The sequence below is a fragment of the Fusarium graminearum genome, chromosome 1 (assembly GCF_000240135.3).
Source record: "Fusarium graminearum PH-1 chromosome 1, whole genome shotgun sequence".
Taxonomy (NCBI): Eukaryota; Fungi; Ascomycota; class Sordariomycetes; order Hypocreales; family Nectriaceae; genus Fusarium; species Fusarium graminearum.
The window spans coordinates 4,888,006-4,910,059 of record NC_026474.1 but is presented as its reverse complement, the minus strand read 5'-3'; the positions used below and the strand labels follow the sequence as shown (position 1 = coordinate 4,910,059).

The window sequence follows — 22,054 nt, the reverse complement described above, 5'->3', positions numbered from 1 at the left end:
ATATATTGATGAGCTATTGATCAATTTCTTAGGTATTGGTAAGAAAGTCTTGTGTTCTGGGTGGCAACGATTTTTGGCCTTCCAGATAGATTTCTTCCCAGGCAAAAACAAGCAATCATCCATCCATATATATCTTAAAGCCAACATGGAAACTTGGTAGGAAAGGGCCAAAAAGAAGTCAAAAAGATGAATTGAATCGCTTTATGCTAACTGGAGGGTTCGAACCTCCGCGGTTTCCCACTGCGGGTTTGGTTTCTGATGAGAACCTAAACACAGCGCCTTAACCACTCGGCCAAGTTAGCGATGTTGATTCGTTGTTGAGAATGAACGCTCAGTTTTGATATATAATCATTTTTTCACTGCGGGGTAACAAATATCAAGCTCAAAGCTTCACAGGCAGCTTTAGAAAATTATCTTTCAACACCAATTCTCGCCAATCGCCTCGGACATCCCCAGTCATTCAGCCGTTGTACAGAATAAATCAAGCCGATACAGACCAATTTTCATTCCGCAAAAGTTGAAACCGTTCACTTTCCAGCTATGGCTTTTGACGACGACGATAATCCCCATGCCTTAGCACAGCCTGCTGGGCATGCCAATGGAGCTGCGACAGAAGATGCCGACGAGGACGCGCCGGATTACAAGCTCTTCCTGTCCATGTTTGACAAACATGGCGTCTCAAGCAAAGCTATCCGCAAGGGCGAGAAAGATTTTGAGTCACATGGCACCCGTGCGCAAGACGGTCTTCTCGAGGCCAGTCGCCAGGTCATGGATAACGTACTTGGCTACACGAGGATACATCGCGAAGATGCTTGGGTTCGAGGGTGGTGTTTTCCGGACTGGTGGGCTGAGGTGGAGCAGGCTGGAGAGAAAGAGGGACTTTGGCTGCACGACAGAGTTGTCATGGTCGAGCATGAGCGCGGCACTTGGCAAAAGGATATCGGGAGAGCGATGCCGGGCAAGATTGAGCGCTTAGGTACAGGACGACTTTGGCTGTTGCCGGAGGAGGCTATTTTCTTGGTTGAAAGAGGTACCATGGATCTATGGTGGCCCAGCCGACAATTGGAAGACATTCTCCCGCATACCAATGGTAAAATCAAGGCAGGCATGGGCCCTGATGACTACGACGTCGGGCTTCCTTTGAGTCTCGAAGCAGCATACTCGCTTTTTATCGGCAACGAAGGCGAGAGAGGCAAACTCACATTGCCCCAATATCAGGTCTACTCGAACCTGAAGCGCGCAGGCTTCATTGTTCTTCGCGCGCCCCCTTATGAAGCACACACACCAACACCTCAGTCCAAGACATTATGGCAATGGATGTTTTCTTTCTTCGGCTCAGAGACACAAACAACAAACAGAAATCCGTCTGGACCTCTTGTTCAGCCGGGACTATACCGCGCGTACAGGCCTATCTACGACCAGCTTGCCCTACTCCCCAGGCACAAGCCACTACCTACACCTCCCGTGGTCCATCCTCCCGAGGATCCGTACAGAGTCTTCTTCCACGTATGGAAATCAGGTGGTCCTCCCTTCTCCAAGAAGAACCCTCCGCCGCCCAACTTCCGCATTGCGGTTGTCGATGCCGGCAACACATGCGTACCGACACTCGAGGAGATCGAGGCGCTCTTAGAATCAACACCTCACGATCCACCCAATGAGAGCTGGCAGGGCCCTGGCCGAATGTATCAGCGATTAAAGCACGGCCACCGCAACGTCCTGGTTGCGATTGTGGATCGCGGTCTTGTGAACTACATGAGATTTGGCGAGGGGGCCTTTGGAGAGGAGAGAGTGTTTGAGAGATTTGACAATAGGGGTGGGCAGAGGGGCGGCAAGAAAATGGGCCGTGGTGGTGGTAGGGGACGAGGTGGTAGGGGCAGAGGTCGTGGACGAGGACGATGATGGTTCACATAGACGATGCGGGATCCCATACTCTGTACTATAGCACGAATGATGATTGACGTCAGAAGATGTATGAGTAGATTATATATGTGTATTCAAGGGAAGCAGATCGTATAGTTGCGCTGACGTGTGTTGTCTTTGATGTTGAAGGTATAGCCAGAGTCGTCTGATTGGCTTACGAAGTTTGTTGCGTTGGCAGACTAGGCCATCTATATACATGTTGCTATCATCAACTATTATTCCATGCCTTGACACCAAGAAGTTTTCAGCAATGATGATGAATTTCGGATAATGTTTGATTGGGGGAAGTTGAGTCCAAGCATTGGTGTTTGTCCCCCCATATAATGAAAGTTGCGATACAGTATAACAGAGTTTCATTATTATGAACTACCATTAAAGAAGACTCACTAGCAACTTATAGCTTAAACATTAATCTATCATATTTTCTACGCCAACATAACAAAAGTCACCTGTGAATATCGAATGGTTCACATGTTTCGAGTCTGACCAGTCGCAACTAGGTGCTACCCTGGACACGTTCCACAAACAAGACAATTCCAACACGACTCAGCCGGTTACAGTTAATACAGTCCAACATTCGGGGCACAAATACTTTTCAAGGAAATAAGTCCAGTGATCTTGTTTCTGCGACCGATAGTACGCATGTTTGTCCTGATCATAGGCGAATTGCGGACGGCTATTCCGAGACACGCCTTCGTGCAGATTCACAACTCAGCGCAACTGAGTCGTTCGATGCGAGTACCACATAACACACCACATAAATACTTTGAGACTTGGGCAAGCACAATAAAGACAACTAACGTGAGGTAGTATTTGGCATATTTACGAGTTGTCGAGACTAAACCGCTGACGACAATACGAGCTGCCGATTTGCAAGACGCACATGGCTAGAAGAGGTATTGTAACTCAACGAACATCTGACGAACCAACCTGTGGAAAGCTAACGTCACGGCGGGTTATGTCGGCTGCTCTCGAATCGAAGCTTGAGAAAATTTCACTAATTATAATTTGAGCAGGGATTATTCAACTGTCGGTACAAAAAAGATGGGTCGATCGTGGAGACTGAAAGTCAGTTGGCGTGAGGGTCATTAATAAGTTAAAAATGGACATGGAGACTTTGGTGATTGAATCTGATGACAACCGAGTCATGTATTCCGCGTTAGTTCCTGAGACTTTCTGGAGGGTTATTGCTGCAAACAGTTGAGTTGAGTCTTGACAAGAAGATTGTTACTGGGGGCATGTTGTTGAAGAGAGGGGAGTTACGAGTTCTTGCACTGTTCGTAAAGCATGTCTGACCAGGCCCTCTTGTTACTCAATCTCTCCCGTAAGCACTTGTAAGATGGATGACTTGGTTCGCTGTTGCGGCGACCTCCCGATATGGCGCTGACGGGAATCTATTCGGTCGTTTAACATCGGATGAGTTGATAGAAACAAGATACAGGAGCGGGCGCTCTAGCGACATGGAGTCATTTATCCGTTTTTAGCCCTGGGCATTAACTATATGCACTGCACTGTTGACCGAAGCGAGCTACGTTGTCAACGCATGAGTCTTGAGTATTGATGGTAGCGTTTCTTAGTTTCAGCTTCGGCAGTTTCGCGGTGAAATGAAGTTGATACGAGGAGTTGCGTGTATTTTCTCAGAGTTGTTACTGAAGTTGTTAACCAACTACACAGCTACTGGGTTTAGTAGTAGTTCAGGGATAGCCCACTATGCAAAAAGAACTAGTAGTATAGAATATACGAGCAAAAGTCAAAGTCTTGAGCAGAAACTAAAGCTTGATGTCAATTGCAATTCCGGAATGAGAATGGCATCAAGGGTGTGTATGATAGGGCGTGCGTATAAGCACGGGATGGCTAGGTATTTTGGAACCATGAAGTTGCGAACGAGATTGCAGTTTTCCCTCGAAAAGATGAGCAGCCTTGATTGGTTGCTCAAGACAACTATTGATACGTGATTGGCCACAAAGGGAGGAATATGTCATCATAATCACAATGTATCGTATGTATCTGTCTGTGTTGGCGTGTCACTTTTCCGGCATTGTAGCGGAAGAGCATCAGAGTTCTTGGATCAATGCTTTGACTTTCAGTGTAGCCACAACTCAAGGTTTCAGTTTAATAAGTGCCGAATTGAGAGCAATTCCCTAGGTACATCACAAGAACCCACGTGCTTACAGCCAGAGTCGCGAAAGAAATGAGAAGGAGAAAGATTGGTGATTATGTATACACGGAGGGATGATCAACTGGATTGAGGCTTGTGACTATTGATTTAATCCGTCTGTAGTCGCATCATCGTCGCTATCAAGCCCAACAGGTTCTTGGCGCTGCTGCTAAGAGGCGGTGTTGCACCGAGACGATCAGTCAGTCAGTCAGTCAGTCAGTCACAAGAGAGGTGAATCAGAGTTGGGCGATTGGAGAGGACTGAGTGGTAGAAAAACGAGCGTGTTGTGCCACAACTACTTAATTTGGAATCTTGTCCCGCCTTTCTCACCTTATGCTGATCACCACAATCGATTTGTCAAGGCGGTGTCGGTCGAGTTGACAACCAAGCTAGTTAGTCTGATGCACAAGTCGATGGGAAGTGTGAGGGGACTTTGGAGTTGGAAAAGACTCAATTGAGAGGGGACGCGACAAAACAAAAACAACACCAAGCTGGGCAGAGTGACATGGGTTTACTGTTTTAGAGTTGTACCGGCACATCGAGTTGCATCGAGTATGCACCTTGACAACAACACCTTATCTGAGGGTTTTCTCATGGGAGGATAAAAGGGAGCCATGAACCTATAGGGGTGCTTGTAGAACTGTCCGGGGTGTATTTAGTATTACCTGGGATATACCATGACCCTTACGAACAATGTTAACAATAGGAAAGGGGAACTGGGAAGGATAGCTGTTAGGAAAGATGAATCAACGTTTGTAGATAAACGACGATATTCTTAGTTCAATTGAAGAGCACGATTGAGCTTGATTAGGTATTAAGGTATTGAATCAAGGTAAGGAAATGCCATGAGCCAATTAGGATCGGCCAGGTTGACGCTGCAAATCTCTATCACTACAACGTCCAATGCAGGATGGAAATCCGCAGAAGATTTATTTGATAGCAGCGGGGGAGAAAGTAAAATGGGCAATCTCTGAGTAATTGACCTCCCTTGGTAACTAGAACATTCGGTGTTGGTGTCATTTGACGCTGATACATTGGTTCTTTGTAGCTGCAGATGGGTCATGAGTTTCCGTGTACATGAGGTTTTTGTTTTAATTCTTCGTTATCAATTGTTATATCTAACTGCCCGGTCTGAGATATCTTTTTAGAAACTCACTGTCTCCTTAAATAACCTCTTCTTTTTGTCTCCCCCGATCGTCCCTGACAATAAATTGCAATTACAACTATCAAGGTACGGATACGTAGTTGATTTTTGCCTTTTGTTAGCTTTAGCTTTTCACATGCCCCCACAAGCACCCTCCCATCATCATATCCTAGGTATTGTTCTTTCTAGGTACTTTAACCCTTTTCTTTCCTATCGCTCATTGTTCAGACAGGTATCTTTCCGTTGATAGTTTTACTCTTTAGCTTTTGTGTCGGTTGATTGATGAGGGGTTTATGTAACCTTATTGATTGCAACTACGTGTCATGCTGTACTGGTCCCATCCCCCCTATTTAAACACAGACTGGTTCTCTTTATACTATCTTGCCAAGTTGAAGAATTGCGCTTATTGAAATTTAGCACTGGCTCCCCCGGCTTAAGATTCCAGAATTCATATGTTCAACCAACCAGGGGGTCAGACCTTGACTGTTCCCATTCCTGTTTTTTTGTACCGCCCATCCACTTACAACTTATTACCTTATGTGACCGAATTATTCATTGCTACATGTGATTACTGAATTGATTAAATAGGTGGCCGTTCTGCTGCTACTGTTGCTACTTCACATTCACCTTGTCAACCCTTGTCTTTTACCAGGTACAGTAGTAAGTTCCATCACTGTTGCGCAGCACTACCTAGTACCTACCTAGGTACCTAGTAGATTAGTAGTTGACTAAAATCTAAAGGACGACGAGACAATAATTTATCAACTGCAACTGCGACCGACAATCTACGCGCAATATTTTTTTCCCTTCTCTATCCGTATATTGTACTCTACTTTTGGCTTGATCTGCCTTGCCTTACCTCGACTGCATACTACCCGCCTACCTAATCAGAAACGCGCTGTACATATTTTTCTTTCTTTCCAACCATCCATCAGTCAACGTCGACATATTCATATTCCATTTTATCACCACCAAATTTCTAAAGTCGCGTCATGGAAACTGTCGACAGCGATAAGGCCAGGCCTGTTGCGCCACCAGAGCCCATATCGCCGGCGCTCTCATCGACTGCTGCTCCAAAACCTCCCATTTCGAGGACTGCATCACCAACTCATGCTCATGGTCATGCATCAACTCCAGATTCAACTTCCACCCGTGCTATTGCTGTTGAGACCAAGAGTCCAGTAGCTCCCGATAGTGCGACTTCAATTGCAACCGATGCTCCTCTTGCTGCTCCTCACTCGGCTACTGAGCCTCAAGCTGCAACGCCATCCATGCTGCGGTCACCACTGCCATCATCATCATCAACAGTAGTAGCGGCAGCGGCAGCGGCAGCAGAAGCAACAGCAACAGCAACAGCAACAGCAGCACCGGATTCAGCTTCAGTTACCAAGGATCGCGTGCTGTCACCACGATCTGTGCCCTCGACAAGTACTGTGAATGGGAAATCACCGGTAATTACCGCTGCAAGTCCCTCTACCGTCGCAGTCGCCGCTGCCGCTGCTATCAGAAGTCCATCTCCAAGGCAAGTTAAATTTTGATTTCGTTTGCCATCTACTCTTTTCTCTTTTCTATTTATTTAATGTCTTATCGACCAGTCAAGTGATTGTGCGAATTTATGGAGTGGCCAGACGTGTCGCAAAAAATCAACAGGGACGTGAAGCAATCTGGACGAAATTGCTAGTGTACTGTTAGGCCATATATACACTAAGAGTGGCCTGATAATTCTATCAACCACAATTGGGACTGGTTTTTATGCAACCCGCCTGGTGGTGTGGCTTTGACAAGGATTACTTACGACCTAAAGTTGGCTGGCATTACCTGGGTTGTCCACACCTAGGGACGCCTCTGCCGCATTGTGTTGTATTGTTGTTGACCGCATCTGGCCTGACTGTATCCGTATCTCACTATGATGTCTCCAGTGAGACGGTGACTATCAATCAGCACCTACAAATTGAGCAAGGAAGAAAAAAAATCTCGACGCAGAGGCAGTGTCAAACAAGTGTTGCCTACATGAATAGCGGAACCGTTGTCACTGCTATTGTTACTTCTATTTTGTGACTTATTGTCACTTCTCTGCCACTTCTATTGGCACTGCACTTGCACCTTCGCCTGCGCTTGCACCTGTGACATTTACCTCGCTCTTCTTTTCTTCCTTCCTTCACAATACTTTCATCTCAGTTTCGCAAACTGCTCTCTATACACATTTACATGCTTGCACTTCTTCACATCGTCATTTCACAACCGTTCTTATCGAGTTCTTCAAAATACCCATTATTCTCGACACCAAATCGACGAAAAAGGAATTCAGTGTGCCCATCAACTGCTCTTATACACCTCTCAGAAGTGGACCCAGCTTGTCACAGTCGTACAACAACACAACACAACACGTCTCGGTCATTCAAACATGGGGTCTCCAAGAGTCCTTAGGTACCTCAGCTCCCCTTCCCAAATCTCATTCAGTCTTGCATCCTGGCCCCTGTAAACCTTTCATCTTTGCTGCGCTTGTACTGGCTACTACTATTCGCCCACTGCTCAGAACGGCCTTGGACTGCATTTCTTTGGAATTATGTCCTGGTCTAGTCCTGATATCTTCTTTTATTCTCGTCGCATTTTCTTTGAGCCGATCGGCTCGCCGTGTACTTTCCTTCCTGCCCATTGTCATTTTCTCTGATGCAGGGCTCCTATCACTTGATAGCTTAGTCACATCGATAGTCACTTCAACGCCAGCTAACACACCTTTGTAGGCACTCAAACGGCCGCAAGGTCTCGATTGGAGACGGGGACAATGAGAGTGAGCTCAGCGACCCAACAAGCACCGTACAATCCCCTTCTGGGGTCGACTTCAATGAATTCGAGGACGAGATTATAGTGAGAGCTCGCACTAACGGTACTCGAAAGTCATCGCCTCCGCGGCCTGCATCTGATGCCGAGGATGAGACCATGACCAATGGAGACGAGGAACCTGTCGCTTCACATTACCCCAAGCGGAAAAGGACCTCCATCTTCAATGACTTGAGTGAAAGCAAAATTATTGCAGATGAGCGTCAAACATCTACAGCCACCACAAAAGCCAAACCCTCTCGCTCAAGCACAGGAACCGTCAAAGGGGTGACAGTGGGTTACTGGCGGGATTCAAACGCCCCTACAGAAGAACGTAAACATGCTGTCATTGGCTTTATAGATGTCCGAGAGCGTCTGCGTACACGGATTCAGCCCGCAACGAGAGCCGGCGACATTATAACCGATGAATATCCTTTGCCTCCAGGACCTGGCGGAAGTTGGGTAACTTTTGAGAGAATTATTTTTCTTGACCATCTCGTGGGCCTGGATCATCTTCAGGTTAAGGAGTATGTCAGACTACGCACCAAGAATATAGGCACTGAAAAGAATCAAACCGAACAGACAGCTGGAGAGTTGGAAGATGTTCAAGAAGCCATTCGTCGTGCCAAGCTGATTCCGACTACCGAAAACAACGCCAACTCACCTCAGATTGCTTATGGCATCGAACTTCCCGATCATTTACAGAGCAACCGTGATGCAAAGAGGCGTAGGACCAGCGGGGGGTTCACGCCTGCCAACACTGTATCCTCTAATGGCACTCTTGTTGAGCATACCCCCATTCAACCAGCACCAGGCGGACCGCAACCTGTGCGAAACGTTGTCGACCCGCTCCCTGGCACTAGACCGACCCGAATTCTCCTCGGCACATGGGCCAAGTCTGCAGAGTCCAACCCTAAGAATCGGCATGCGGTATATGGTATTTTGGGACAAAACGACATGTTCAGAGTCAAGCTAGTACGAGAAACACGCGACGGACGATTTGTCGATGGCAACTTTCCCTCGGGAGCCGGTGCTCTTTGGATTCCGTATGAGGAAGTTGATTTTGATAAACACTTGGCACCTCTTGCCCGACACGAAATTAAAGAGTACTGCCGTGTACGTCAATCACAGCTTGACCGTGGTGAAACAGCTGATGAAAGACAACAAAACGAGATCACGGCTATATCCGAAGCTCAAGCTAGGGCTGCAGGCACCAGCTATAAGGCTCTCGCTCCCTTGTCGATCGCGCCTCGTCTTCCTGGGGTGTTTGGAGAAGACCAGGACCAATCACCGAAACCAAGCTGGACAGGTAACGAGAACCGCCAGGAACTCCGCCAAAGTCGCCGCGTGGAAGCAGCTAGAGCCGAAGGACGTTTAACGCGCCAGCCACCCATTGACATTGATGCCGCCCAGCCGACCCCAGCAACTCGTCCCATCGCAGGCAAGACACAGCAAAGCACTAATGCGCTCGAACGAACCTCAGCTTTGGCTGAGCGAGAGATCACCCGTGTGGAACAAGCACAAGAGCGTGCTCACCTGCAGGCTGCCAACCGTGAGCGAGCAGCAGCAGCTGCCGCCCAAGCAGCCGCGGCCGCGGCCGCCAAGATCCCCGGCATGGCTACTAACGGCCGACAGCAGTTCCACGAAAGTCATGAAATGCAGCGCCTCAATAAGGTATGGGCTAGCCAGGAAAGCATGCGATTCTCGAGAGCAAGCGCCGACGATGCCAAAATGTATGGGGGAGTCAAGTACGAGCGCAAAGCCAATGGCCCTTTCATGGGGAAACTGGTTTCTCAGGGAACTATCATTAACATTGACGGCGAAGATTACGTCGAATATCGCGTACTTACAAAGCCGTCGTTTTTCTAACACCAACACGTGCCTCGAGTTGGCCGCTGAAAATACGAATGAACAAAATGCTCTTTAATCACGACATACAGAAAAGTCTCTTCCTCATACACTAGAATGATTGACCGTTATTTGCTTTGTTTTCTGCTTGTTGTTTATTGCCTTCTTGCCCGCCCTACTCGGGCAGAGAGGAAAGGCAAGGGATGAAGGGACGGATCTAGGAGACACTAGACGTCGCGGACAGGATGGAGTTTGAGGACAAAGGTTGCGTGATTATACCCGGTACAGGCAGGCAATTGGTAGTCTTTAGTAATCTTATACGAGCTAGACGGCGTTTCCTTCTTCCTCAACGTTAATCTTAATATTCTGAAAACAACTACTGGTATGTCTTGGTGCTATTCACTGGCCGTTGTACAAGTCACCAAAGTTGGCCTCATAAATATTGAGGTATTTGAATAAGTAATCTAAGAGTATAGCCTAAGTGTTATAAACTGATATACTATTTCGTCTCCTATGGTTCCAGCGGCCAATGTTTCTGGCATTAGAAAGCGAGTAGTCAATTTGAGAAAGATCAAGTGGGGCTTTTTGGTAGAGGTACATGTATTGAAACTGAACACTCTTTTCGCATCAAAAACCCATTCAGCCGTCATCGTATAGGGGTCAGTACATCAGTTTGTGGCTCTTCGAAGCACTGAAAACGCAAGTTCGAGTCTTGCTGACGGCAAATCATTCATCTTTTGCTATTTTTTTTTGGGAGTATCATTATGAGTTTTGATTGAGAATATGTTTTTTTTTTCTTTCCTTTTTTGTTTTGTTGTGGTTGCGCTGAGAGAGGCCCAACATACTTTGAGACTGTACGGAACAGCTATCGGTCCTTTGGTTACCATGTGACACGCTTTCAAGGAGATGGCTCCTGTTGCGGAAATATACTCGAGTGTGTAATCCGCAGCCTTGGGGAAGTTGCAGCCACCAAGATGGACATCAAACCGAATGGGCTCGGAGTAATCTCAACTTCTGTAATGCGGTGTGTGAGTTGAACGAGAATTGCCTTTTCCATTCACGATGATCATATGAACGGAGCACGACCCAGCTACAGGGGACTCTACACTTATGACGTCTACGAGGCCCGTTGGAATGGTCGAGTTGAGTTGCTCATGCCTGCTCTTTAACGCAGAACATCAACGGTTCGCTGGATGCATGCAGGGGTTTCCATCAGCTCTTCAGGAGAAGGTAATCTCAATACGAGGTTGTACAAGTACATATATACACAGTCTATCCGTCCAATCTTGTACTATCTCAGCCCCTAAAGAAGAGAGAGGTTTCTATTTACGGTGAATCCTTTTGTCGAGGCTCAGACTCGAGGCACGCTTTCCCACGTGAGTTTGCACGCCCTCGCTTTTCTGTGGTGAGAGGTTTGATGGCGTTATGCCTTGTGTAGGTGACGGGGGATGTCTTGGTTGCAGAGGTTCTGTTGCACAGGTAGTCAGTCAGGGACAGGGAGAAGAGGAGAGAAGGAATAAAAGGTCGACTCTGATTCTAATGCGTTGTGCCAAGTCACATTCAGCCTCAGCTCAGCTCGGAGCCCAGTCTTGGTGTTTGCACTTTTTGTCCATGCACTTGGGTTGTCACCGGCTAAAGAGGATTTGAACAACTAACTGACTATTCATAGTCATATGTAGTCATTCATGTCTCGTCTTCACCGCAAAGTTGAGGTGCATATTTTGGAACAATTGTTATGCAAGAGTAGAACATGTGTCTCTGATTGTGGTTGTGTCAGCCAATTGAGTTATGCAAACCACCAACCAACTGCCAGGCAGTGAGATCAAGGGTGCTGCAAGATACCGATTTATGACATGACACGATTGACTACTAGCAGATTACTCGAGACAAAGAATGGAAATCTGCAGCGCATGACGCGCGTATTTAATTCAGATGGGGATATGTAGTTTGAACGGGAGGCATGCAGCAGGGGAGCAAAGCATGGCAAAGTGCTTGTGTGTAACCATCAGACAAACGCACAGAACACTCAAGTTCAGTCAAGTCTCAAAAAAATACAAACAGTTTGAACATAATGACAAGTAGGGAATAAATACATAGAATATCTATCTATTGAAAGCTGATCAAGACAACTATTGCCGACATATTGGAGAGTCATCTTGAGAGTCATCAATACAATACAATACCTAGATACTCGCGAAAAATTGATTATAATTGGTTACCAGAATGCAAGACCCTGGTCAAATCACTCGCTTGGCCTGCCAAACAGTGACCGTTGCTGTGACTTGGTGTATCGCATGCAACGCAGCTGAACATGTCTCTGACTCTGTTCCTGACCTTGTCTCCCGGCTCAGCTTGCCCTTTATTTATTTCTACTGGTCCCGTCAACAATGTCATACATACGCCGGCTTCCATAGTTTCCGGTGTGCCCTTTTCGTTTCCATCGTGGCAGCCACACCTAAAAGGAAACAGACTAATTGCCGTTGAAGAACAAACAAAACAGAAGGCCTCGAAAAACAAGAGGTGATGGACCTCACGAGGTTTAATTCTCCGCCTCCTCCATCATGTAAGCCCAAGCCTCCTCCTCCTCATGTCTACGCAGGACTTGGGAAGCAAGCAAGCAAGCAAGCAAGCAAGCAAGCAAGCAAACAAACAAACAGGGCGTTGGAGTAGAAAAGGGAAATACATAACATACGAGGTTATTCTCGTCGGACGCGGGTGACTACAGTACAGCATACGTCGTGTAACTAGCGAACAAACTTGCCTCCCTATAGAGACTGGGGATCGACTGCATTGTAATTGCAGTTTGACGGATGGACGGACGCACCAGCCTGATCTTGTCCATGCTACCGGTCCTGTGCTGTACCAACAGAACTATCACCGGGATTGTGCTTCCAGAGATGTTCTCATCGTCATTGGGTATAGTATAGGTAGCTGAGTATAAGTGAAAGTGCGAATGGTAGTCATACCTTGTTATAGTGACCATTTTCCTTCCCCTCCGCCCCCTTTCTCACTCTTCGTTCCGTTTTGTCCTCTCTGCCAATTTCTGTTTATTTTCATTTCCGTTCCCGTTCCCGTTCGCTTTCGCTTCTTTTTCTTCTCCTTTCCCTTTACTTTTCGTCTCGTCTCGTCTCGTCTCGAGTTGCCGCTGAGTCTCAGCTGAAACCTTTCCACTTCTCATCAGTCACTCACCACCTCTTCTCCAAGCAGAGAGAATAGCATGCCATGCATGGCTATAGCGAGAGAATACAGCCCTCTTATCCTCTCATCTTAACCTCATTCCTATTACCTTGCCATGACGGGCTGCACAGGGCATATCTGGGGCTTCGTTGCTCCAGACGTGCAAGATCCGCCACATTGTATCGCCTTGTGTAGGGAGAGATTCCTCAAGGAACTGTTGCCCGAGGATGAGACATTCGAGCGAGTGTGCGAGGCTCTACAAGACAAGGATCGCATGGAGAGAGAACAGCCTTTTCAGACTTTGTACTGTTGCGACGCTCAGGCCTGTGGTGTGGACAATCTTGGTGAGCGTGGTAGAGATCGTATGTGACATCTCGTCTTTCCTCATATAGTTGGTCATGATACTGACGGGTTAATAGCAAATGTCAACTGGCTCATCAATGCCTGTCAAGAGTAAGAACGCTCTGAAAATAAGATGGAACAGACTCTAAGATGTTGGCAGTATCGGTTACCACTCTGTAATAGATCCAGGTCCTCCTCAGCCATATCACATATGCGACCCTGAGTCTGTCAATGGAAGTGACAAACACTGTCAAGACGCCAGCGCAGCGGACGTAACCCAAGATGGATCTTCTCAAACTACATCAAGACTGTCATCGACGAAAGCAACCGCCACCAAAGAGACAGTCTCTTCTAGACCTACAACCGAAGAAACGTTAACCTCGGTACCACTACAAAGCTCCATACCACAAACAAGTTATTCTACAAGCAGAGACTCTTCAGCCCAAGGAACTTCCAACCCTTCAAGCAGCGATCAAAATGACACCAAAAATGACAAAGGAATGCCCCTGGGCGTAAAAGTAACCATTGCCGTCATCTCTGTTGTAGGCCTCCTCGCCATTTGCGCTTTGGTATTCTGCCTCCTTCGAAGAAGACGCTCTCGCAAGAACGACATCCGAAGACTCATCAAGCATCCCACATCTCCACCTCCAGTAGCAGATTCACCAACTCCTCTCGTCTCTCCGGCTATTTCTTTATCTGCCTCTCATGCCGACGCCGAGGGCGTTCCGCTCACGCCGCCAGCGCGGCTTCGTGAACGAAGATATCTTCCCACGATGGGTGATCAGCAAGACAGTTTCCCGACTTCTCCCCTCTTTTCGCCAACAGCGAGGAATCTCTCACCTAGACATGAGAGGACGCCTAGGATCTACAGCTCGAATCAAGTTCCTATGATCGTTATGACGGCGCCAGATGGGGGCAACATGAGAAATAATGACCGCTCAGCGAGTATCAGCGATGGTATTATCACACCTCCACCTTCTGCTCTTATAGATCCCCTTGGACTTGGTGGAAATACTTCTCCTCCTCGTCCTCCCCGATCCCGCGATGCTTCGTTCAATATGCTCGCTAGTCCAGGACCGCCACCCACAAGAGCCCTTCCCTCAACACCTCCGGTCAGGCCTTCTACTCCCACAAATCCGCCTCAGAACGGTATGGGTAACTGCGGAGAAACATGAGTTTAACCCTTGACCTAGGAAATATGGAGAAACTAAGAGACTATGGGGATATATTGGATGGTACACGCTGTATGCATGTATGATTACATATGAAGGAGCTGGTCACGATGACTTACACGACACACAAAAATGTATTAATTAATTGATCACATGGTTATCGCCACATTTACTTTTATTAAGCTGTAGAGTATGTTTATAATACTATTTATTATGCATTCAACTTTCTAGATGCCAATCTCCTTGAGTGACTCAACCAGATCCGTCATACTCTTTTCCACTGTGAGCCAGTCAATCTTGAGCAGCTCGTTCGTCTCCTTATTATCGATTCCAAAAATCTGGTCTTTGGGAGGGAGTTCTCCGCCCTTGACTTCAGGCCCAGGGAGCCTATCCTTGAACTCTGGGAATTTCTCAGCAATAATGTCGACAATCTCACGGTGTGAGAATAATCCTGCCGTGGTAAAGAGTCGCTTCCCTCCAGCGCTGGGCTCTTCAAGACCTCGAACGTGTGCGCGCGCAGCATCTCGCACATCAATCCAGAGAGGAACGGGCGTGCAGGGAGGAATCTCGTCCTTCCACTCGCCTCGCAAAAGATTCACGATACGGGCGTTGGACGTGTTGATGCTCTCCAGAGTAGCGAGGTGCTTTGATACGGGACCCAGAACCAGAGGCGGGCAAACCGTTACGAGATCGAAAGAGGGCTTCTTCTCGGCGACAAAGTCCCAGGCTGCACGTTCAGCGAGGGTCTTTGAAGCGCGGTAAGCAGTTGTATCGGAACGGGTGATGTCGTCAATGGTAACAGGGTTCCATGTCTTTTCGGAAAAGACGTGAGATCCGTCTGTGAACTTGGCCTCGTCGATGATGGCGGCGAATGATGAAGTGATGACCACGCGCTTGACGTTGGGTGCTGAAGCATGAAGGGCTTTGAGGATACCCGTTGTGCCAATGACAGCTGGATCTATGAGATCCTTCTTGGGATCGGCTGTGCATCATTCAGTCAGTCGTTGCGCCGAGTTATCCAGTTTTCTGCGGAACTTACTGATGTTGAAGTGAAAGGGGCTTGCAACGTGAATAACGGCATCGAGGCCGGGAGTCTTGGCCACTTGGTCAAAAGCATCGGGCTTTGCGATGTCGGTTACAATGACAATCTCCAACTTGCCATCCTTGACTTTGTCGGGGAATGCGTTGCGGATCTTCTGGGCCTTGTCCTCTGAGCGGACAGTTGTGACGATGCTGTAATCCTTTTCGAGAAGCTGTTCCAGGGTATGGGCTGGAGTATGTTAGATTGTATGTCTTGCGTCCTAAAGACTTTCTATTGTGTGGTCTTATCTCTAACACATACCAGCGATGAAGCCCGAGCCACCTGGGAGTAAACTGTTAGATAGTTGGGTGGGCGTGTATCATGTATGGGGACTTACCGGTGAGGAGAACCTTGGTCATGATGAGAGCAACAGGAAAGTGTAAGCGGCCACAGAAGATATATATCAGTCGCAGTTGTTCTCAAGTGAGTGAGCAATGCCTCCTTGTCTGATGTCAATGACCTCTTATATATACCTCGGATCAAGGTTGGGGAACTGGACCCGCATTCGTCATTCAAGTTGGGGGATTCGACATGTTGCAGTAATGCAATGCAATGCAAGTCCCCTCCCCCACGCTCTCCGCCTCTTTTGTTACAACCTGAACATTATCGCTCGATAGTCTTTCTCCGTTACCGGACACTATCACTTTGACCACCTAGCTTCATGGCCACACTTCTACAAGCCGACTTGTTAGTAAACATATTCAAGTCACCATCAAAGTAACATCACATCATCTCTCGACAAAACAATAGTAGTGTACACATACAATAATAATTTATTACAATCGAGACTCATGATCGAGAGGGATTATCCATACACTTTTGGTGTAGTGCAGGCTCACGCCAGAGATTCGACCCACCACATCATCCTATTCTGGTTGATAGCGATGGCTCTCCTCAGCCCCTTATGCTCAACCTGACTTCCTGCATAATGCTACTATCGCTTGAACAAATAAAAGTCCATATGGACATAAATCGCTAAGCCTAGGCATATACTAGTCGTTCTCGCTCGAACCCCGTCCTCTTCCGTGTCTCGTAAAGGTAATTCATCCAATTCCACACAATGCTCGCTGTAGAAATATGCGTTCGATATGGATCCTCACCCTATTTTCCAACACCACATACGTCGCACGCGGCGCGAACTACGCCGGGCTTCCTTTCACCTCATCTTTACTCCATGACGGCGTGGTGCTGGCCTTAAAAAGCCCTTAACCTCAACCGTCAGTTCTAGATGTGTCTGCCGCCGCTGCTGGCGGCGCAGGTGTCTCTGGGGGTTGAGGCTGATGAACACCACCGAGACCTGGTGGTGTTGGAGCTTGTTGAGGAATAGGCAGTCTCATAGGCCCCTTGGGTGCAGTGATACGTCCAGGAAGACTCTCGCCTCGAATCACCTTCTCCACCTCGGACTTGTCCAGGGTCTCGTACTGCACAAGAGCCTTGGCTAGTAAGTCCAACTCACTTCGCTTTTCAGTCAATAGTTTTCGCACATCCTCATACGACTTTCCTATGGTTTTTCGGACTTCGCCTTCGATTGCGGCCTTTGTTTCAGAGCTGAGATTATCGTATCTTCGGCCGTATTCAACGGGTCCTAGTGTGGCGGACATGCCGAAAAGGGTCACCATCATGAAGCCCAGGTCAGTGGCCCTCTCGAGATCCTAATGGAATTAGCATATGGTGCGAATGATGTAATGACAGTCCTTACCGATGAAACACCCGAGGTTACTTTGTCGCCGCCGTATCGAAGTTCCTCAGCCATCTTGCCTCCAAGTGCCACACGAATGTTTGACATATATTCTGCAGCTGTGTAGGAATACTTGTCCATTTGGGGAAGCTGGGCAGTGTGGCCCAATGAGGGTCCCTTGGGAAGAATTGTGACCTTGTAAAGAGTGTTTGAGCTCTCCTTGTCGAAAAGCTGGACAAGCGCGTGGCCGGCCTCATGATAAGCCGTCATTTCCTTCTCTTTCTCGGTGATTACCATTGACTTGCGTTCAGAACCCATTGTGACTCGGTCGTATGCCCACTCCATATCCTGCTTTGAAACAAAGCTGGCCTTGGCTCGACTGGCTCGAAGAGCAGCAACGTTGAGCATGTTCTCCAGCTCGGCACCTGATTGACCGGGGCATCGAGCAGCAATAGCCTCGAGGTCGACATCGGGGGAAACTTTGATCTTCTTGGCGTGGTGCTTGAGAATGGCGATTCGGCCTCTAACATCGGGCAAGTCAACATTGACATGTCGATCGAAGCGTCCTGGACGAGTGAGGGCCTTGTCCAACATCTTGGGCAAGTTGGTGGCTCCGATGATAATGATCTTGCTATCTTGATCAAATCCGTCCAATTCGGTAAGCAGCTGGTTCAGTGTCTGTTTGGCGTGTGCTTGGTCTCTAGGGTTGCGCTTGCCTCCAATAGCATCAAGCTCGTCGATAAAGACAATGGCAGGGGACTTGTTCTTGGCGGCAGTGAAGAGCTCACGGACTCGCTTGGCACCAACGCCAACAAAGATCTCGTCAAACTCACTACCAGACATGTAGAAGAAAGGAACACCGGCTTCACCGGCAACGGCTCGAGCAAGAAGCGTCTTACCGGTACCGGGAGGACCAACCAGGAGGACACCCTTGGGAAGCTTGGCACCGAGGTCGCTAAACTTCTCAGGGTTCTTCAAAAATTCGACGACTTCCTGGAGTTCTTCCTTGGCTTCATCGCAACCGTGGACATCTTGGAACCGGGTGTTTTGCTTCTCAGCCTTGACCTCAGAATCCTGTTTGCTGCTCGGACCTCCACGACGGAAAGTGCTGAACGCCTCAATAGCAATAGTAACAAGTGCAAAACACAGATAGGTGGTGACGATGAAGATTGCCAAAAACTTGACCCAACGGAAGATAGTAGACCGGGTTGACTCCTGAACGATGACATGGATGGGTTCTCCCTTGTGACCCATGGGATTGCCAGCATTTGCAGCTCCAGTCACAGCAGCGTTAGCGATGCCTTGCTCATAAGTGGGCCATTGAGTGCGTCCAAAATTTCCGTTCGTAGCTCCAGGCGCATTCGCAGCTTGAGTAGCACTAGCACCAAGCATAGCGAGGGCTCGCTGGTAGGCGTCATTGGTAGCAGGGCTGGTGGCGAAGCGTCCAGATTGATATCGTTCCACAAGAATAGCAGGCATGTTGGCTCGGAGGAGAAGCTGGTAAAAAGCATTCTGCGCGTTCGCATTACCAGGGTTTCGGTTGGCGGATTCCTCCAACGTTGCGAGCTGGTTGCGGGAGATGCCATTGGAGCTGCCGAAGGCTCTGCGCTGGACAGAAAATGGACCGAGAGGTGAGATACCACGAGAAGACAGAATACCAGAAGAAGTTGAGAACGAACGCATGAAAGACGACGGAGTCGATGCGCGGGGTTGAAAGTAGGGGTGTCGCAAAATAGGGTTGGCCGCATGAAGGCCAACACGGCCCATGTTCGAGATAGTAGCCTGAGCGGTCATCGGTGCCATCGCAGAAAATCGTGAACGAGAGAAGGAGGTCAAGTCAACCTTTTGAAGGAACTCGGGGAGCCTAAGTTCGGCTGCCTGCAATCGGAGTCAGTATAGTGTTTGAACACCACTGGCCTGCAACTCACTTGGTGGGGTTCAGCCGCTTTGTTTTCTCTGATGGCCTCTTTCGAAGAACCTGATCGACGGGCCTGGACGGAAGTAGTATGTCTCCAAGGGGACATAAGGGTATTCGAAATCGAGGGCCATAACTCCGTAGTTGTCGCTGCCACGTTCTGAAGTCTCGTCAGTGCTGCTCGGTAATGGATATACCTGGATCGCGGGGCAACTTACTGGCAGCACCATGGCGTTATATGCCATGCTAGGAGTTTTTTTGCACCAAAAGTGCTTTCGCAATGATGTTTTGTAAGCTGATAATGAAAGAAAAGATGATGATAAACCGTTTCAATGACGTGCAATGGGGTGGCTTGATCTGCGCCTCCCCGTGTCGAAAGTTTCTCGGGACAGAAACGTTTATCGTTGGCCAGGTATGTTGTACGGTAAGTCTGCTCAGAGAGACGAAATAATACTTTACCGGGATGCACTCATAGTGAATCGCGCGCAGGCATCATCGGTATGTAATCGATGGGGGAGTTCGGACTGCTTGCCACTTTGGTCCGCGATTCGGCATCACATCACAGGCTATAGCCTTTCCTCTTCGGGAAATTGCTGAGTCATCACAACCCGGCCATCAGATCTTCCGTCTCCCGACCACGACATTGGAATAGATGAATCTTGACACTATTAAAGATTTCTATTTATTAGAATTGGCAATATTAGGTATGATAGGATACCTAGTGTGCGAATGATCTAGGTCTGTTCTCTCATGGTCAAAGTACCACATTATCCCTTCACTCATTCAAGAATTATGTAAGACAATGGGGTGAAAGCGAGTTGGTTACAAAATAATATATGTGTATTAGATGTGGACATTAAGCCTCTATTTCCAAGTCTTCAGATATTCAATGCTGGTGTCAATCCATATGCGTGCACGAGCCCTTCCTGCCATCTGCCCACCTCCTACTCCCAGTAAATTATCCGCCCAACGAAACCTCAACATGAAAACCTGACATAGGGTATTGGTGCTACTCAATGTTGCAAAAGACAAGAAAACAAACGATGACAAGATTAGGAGAAATACTCAGGCGCAATGGGCTGCTGCTCAAATAATCCAATATAAAGAGAATCCGAGTAGCAAGAATGAGCCGCTGCAACGCCCTTGATCCAAAGTCGCGGATGCTCAGGTAAAAAGTGACTGGCAAAAGATGAACAAACCCCTCCTCAGCTCGAATTACACAAGATCCAACTGATGAAGAAAAAAACAAGAACGGTGTTCCAAATCGTGGGTGACATCTTTCATAAGATCTAGAGAAAGATTGATGGTTTTCGAGTAATGCTCTATCCTGTTCTCTTCCAATAACGTCCCAACGGGTATATCCTCTTCAAGAGTAGAAATAAAATTCATGAAATAGAGATCGTTGCGTGGTCCAGCCGTGGTATGATCGTAATGTTACAGGTAACTATCGTGAAGAAACAGGGCGATATCTTGTCGTGTGCTGAAGACAATATTCGTAAATTATGGAGTGGCATTAGGAGCGGACTGATCACATGCTCGCCAGTCTGCTGCTTGGAAGCTGCAGTGAAGGATCGTCAAACTCCAACTTGGGTGCATATATATCGTACACTGCACTCCCATACGCAGGCAGTTGTCCAATGGTTGTAACCTCAATCGGAGGGTCGTAATTGGACCACTGCTCTTGTTGCGGATGCGCTGATGGTGGAGGGTAGTGTTCGGTCGTGGCAGGCATATGCTGCGGCTGTGATACAACCGGCTGCTGGGCCTGGGCCATATGGTGCTGAACAGGGTGGTGATATTGAACCATAGCTGGTTGGGCTTCTGCTGCTGTATATGCTGCCTGGGTTGTCGGCTGGTGAGCATAGAAGCCATCTTGAACCATGGGGCTTGGGACCGAAGTGGCAGAGAAGGTGCTGGGGCTACTCTGAATCGATGTCGGAATTCCTGGGGCCGAATACGGCATCTCCAAGGCAGGTCGCTCCACGTGTTGTGATAGGTGGTAATGAGGAGGCAAGGAACTGGTCATTGTGGCAACGCCAGGGTTCCCTTGCTCAGTTACATAGTATGCCTGGCGCGGTATGGCTGCGGCTCGATGAACTAGTTGAACGTGGGCGTGTTGATCGGGCACCGTATGCCCGTGGTACTCATGCGGGACAGTGGTGGGAATTCCATGTCTGTGGGCATAGTGAGCCGGCATATGGTGACCATGGACCTGAGATTCAAAGTCGGCATAAGAGGATGCACGATGGAGTGAGCCGTTTGGTGCTGTTTGGCCCATAGAAACCATATCGTGAGGCGACCAGGTCATAGAGGAGTGCTGGGGAGTAGAGGGAGACTCGTCATCATCAGAATCCGAGGAGCAATCGTCGATATCGTTGGGGTTCATCCCCTGCTGATGCGATCTCCGTTGATGCTTAACCATGGTGGTTTTTCTGCAAAAGCTGAGTTCCATGTTAGCAAGTGATCCATTTAATGGGGGTTGCCACAACATACCTCTTGGAACAACCATCATGGGCACATTTGTATGGACGCTTTCCAGTGTGTATACGTCGGTGCCGTGCAAGACTCGAAGACTGAATTTGTTAATTGGTTTCCCACCAGTCACTTGAGTTGTTTTCACTTACATCAGAGAACCGTTTGCCACAGCCAATGTGTTGGCACTGATGGGGTTTTTCTCGCCGTATGTGTTCGAATATGAACAGTCAAGGCGCTGCGTTGAATAAAACTCTTCCCGCATCCAGGAATAGAGCGAAGAATAAGGTCGTTCATTAGTATGTATACGGTAATGTCTTTGTAAAT

General features: G+C 48.0%; 7 protein-coding genes and 2 non-coding genes across 9 annotated transcripts; 5 read left to right on the top strand and 4 right to left on the bottom strand.

The window, feature by feature from the left end:
- Positions 1-204: 204 nt before the first annotated feature.
- FGSG_20522 lies at positions 205-302 on the bottom strand. Its single transcript has one exon. It is a non-coding gene; the product is annotated as a tRNA-Leu (tRNA).
- Positions 303-540: 238 nt separating this feature from the next.
- FGSG_01480 (uncharacterized protein) lies at positions 541-1,899 on the top strand (the record flags this gene model as incomplete). Its single annotated transcript, XM_011318987.1, has 1 exon — positions 541-1,899. One exon carries the CDS (start codon positions 541-543, stop codon positions 1,897-1,899), a length of 1,359 nt encoding a protein of 452 aa, XP_011317289.1.
- Positions 1,900-6,214: 4,315 nt separating this feature from the next.
- On the top strand, positions 6,215-6,760 carry FGSG_01479 (uncharacterized protein; the record flags this gene model as incomplete). Its single annotated transcript, XM_011318986.1, has 1 exon — positions 6,215-6,760. One exon carries the CDS (start codon positions 6,215-6,217, stop codon positions 6,758-6,760), a length of 546 nt encoding a protein of 181 aa, XP_011317288.1.
- A 1,028-nt stretch (positions 6,761-7,788) lies between these two features.
- FGSG_01478 (uncharacterized protein) lies at positions 7,789-9,911 on the top strand (the record flags this gene model as incomplete). The annotated part of the gene is made up of 2 exons (XM_011318985.1): positions 7,789-7,856; positions 7,967-9,911. 2 exons carry the CDS (start codon positions 7,789-7,791, stop codon positions 9,909-9,911), a joined length of 2,013 nt encoding a protein of 670 aa, XP_011317287.1.
- A 621-nt stretch (positions 9,912-10,532) lies between these two features.
- On the top strand, positions 10,533-10,614 carry FGSG_20521. The gene has a single exon. It is a non-coding gene; the product is annotated as a tRNA-His (tRNA).
- Positions 10,615-13,182: 2,568 nt separating this feature from the next.
- On the top strand, positions 13,183-14,584 carry FGSG_01477 (uncharacterized protein; the record flags this gene model as incomplete). Its single annotated transcript, XM_011318984.1, has 3 exons — positions 13,183-13,429; positions 13,487-13,520; positions 13,570-14,584. The coding sequence occupies 3 exons, from the start codon at positions 13,183-13,185 to the stop codon at positions 14,582-14,584; spliced, it is 1,296 nt and encodes a 431-aa protein (XP_011317286.1).
- Positions 14,585-14,808: 224 nt separating this feature from the next.
- On the bottom strand, positions 14,809-16,021 carry FGSG_01476 (uncharacterized protein; the record flags this gene model as incomplete). The annotated part of the gene is made up of 4 exons (XM_011318983.1): positions 14,809-15,563; positions 15,621-15,851; positions 15,924-15,944; positions 16,000-16,021. 4 exons carry the CDS (start codon positions 16,019-16,021, stop codon positions 14,809-14,811), a joined length of 1,029 nt encoding a protein of 342 aa, XP_011317285.1.
- Positions 16,022-16,873: 852 nt separating this feature from the next.
- On the bottom strand, positions 16,874-19,134 carry FGSG_01475 (cell division protease ftsH; the record flags this gene model as incomplete). Its single annotated transcript, XM_011318982.1, has 2 exons — positions 16,874-17,314; positions 17,362-19,134. The coding sequence occupies 2 exons, from the start codon at positions 19,132-19,134 to the stop codon at positions 16,874-16,876; spliced, it is 2,214 nt and encodes a 737-aa protein (XP_011317284.1).
- Positions 19,135-20,074: 940 nt separating this feature from the next.
- Positions 20,075-22,054, bottom strand: FGSG_11961 (uncharacterized protein). The gene is made up of 3 exons (XM_011318981.1): positions 21,880-22,054; positions 21,749-21,828; positions 20,075-21,696 (listed from the first exon to the last, which is right to left on the bottom strand). Exon 3 carries the CDS (start codon positions 21,675-21,677, stop codon positions 20,784-20,786), a length of 894 nt encoding a protein of 297 aa, XP_011317283.1. The 5' UTR covers positions 21,678-21,696; positions 21,749-21,828; positions 21,880-22,054; the 3' UTR covers positions 20,075-20,783.

Bases quoted from the DNA above. Each gene is read 5' to 3' on its own strand.
- FGSG_11961 (XM_011318981.1), bottom strand. From the start codon at position 21,677: ATGGTTAAGCATCAACGGAGATCGCATCAGCAGGGGATGAACCCCAAC.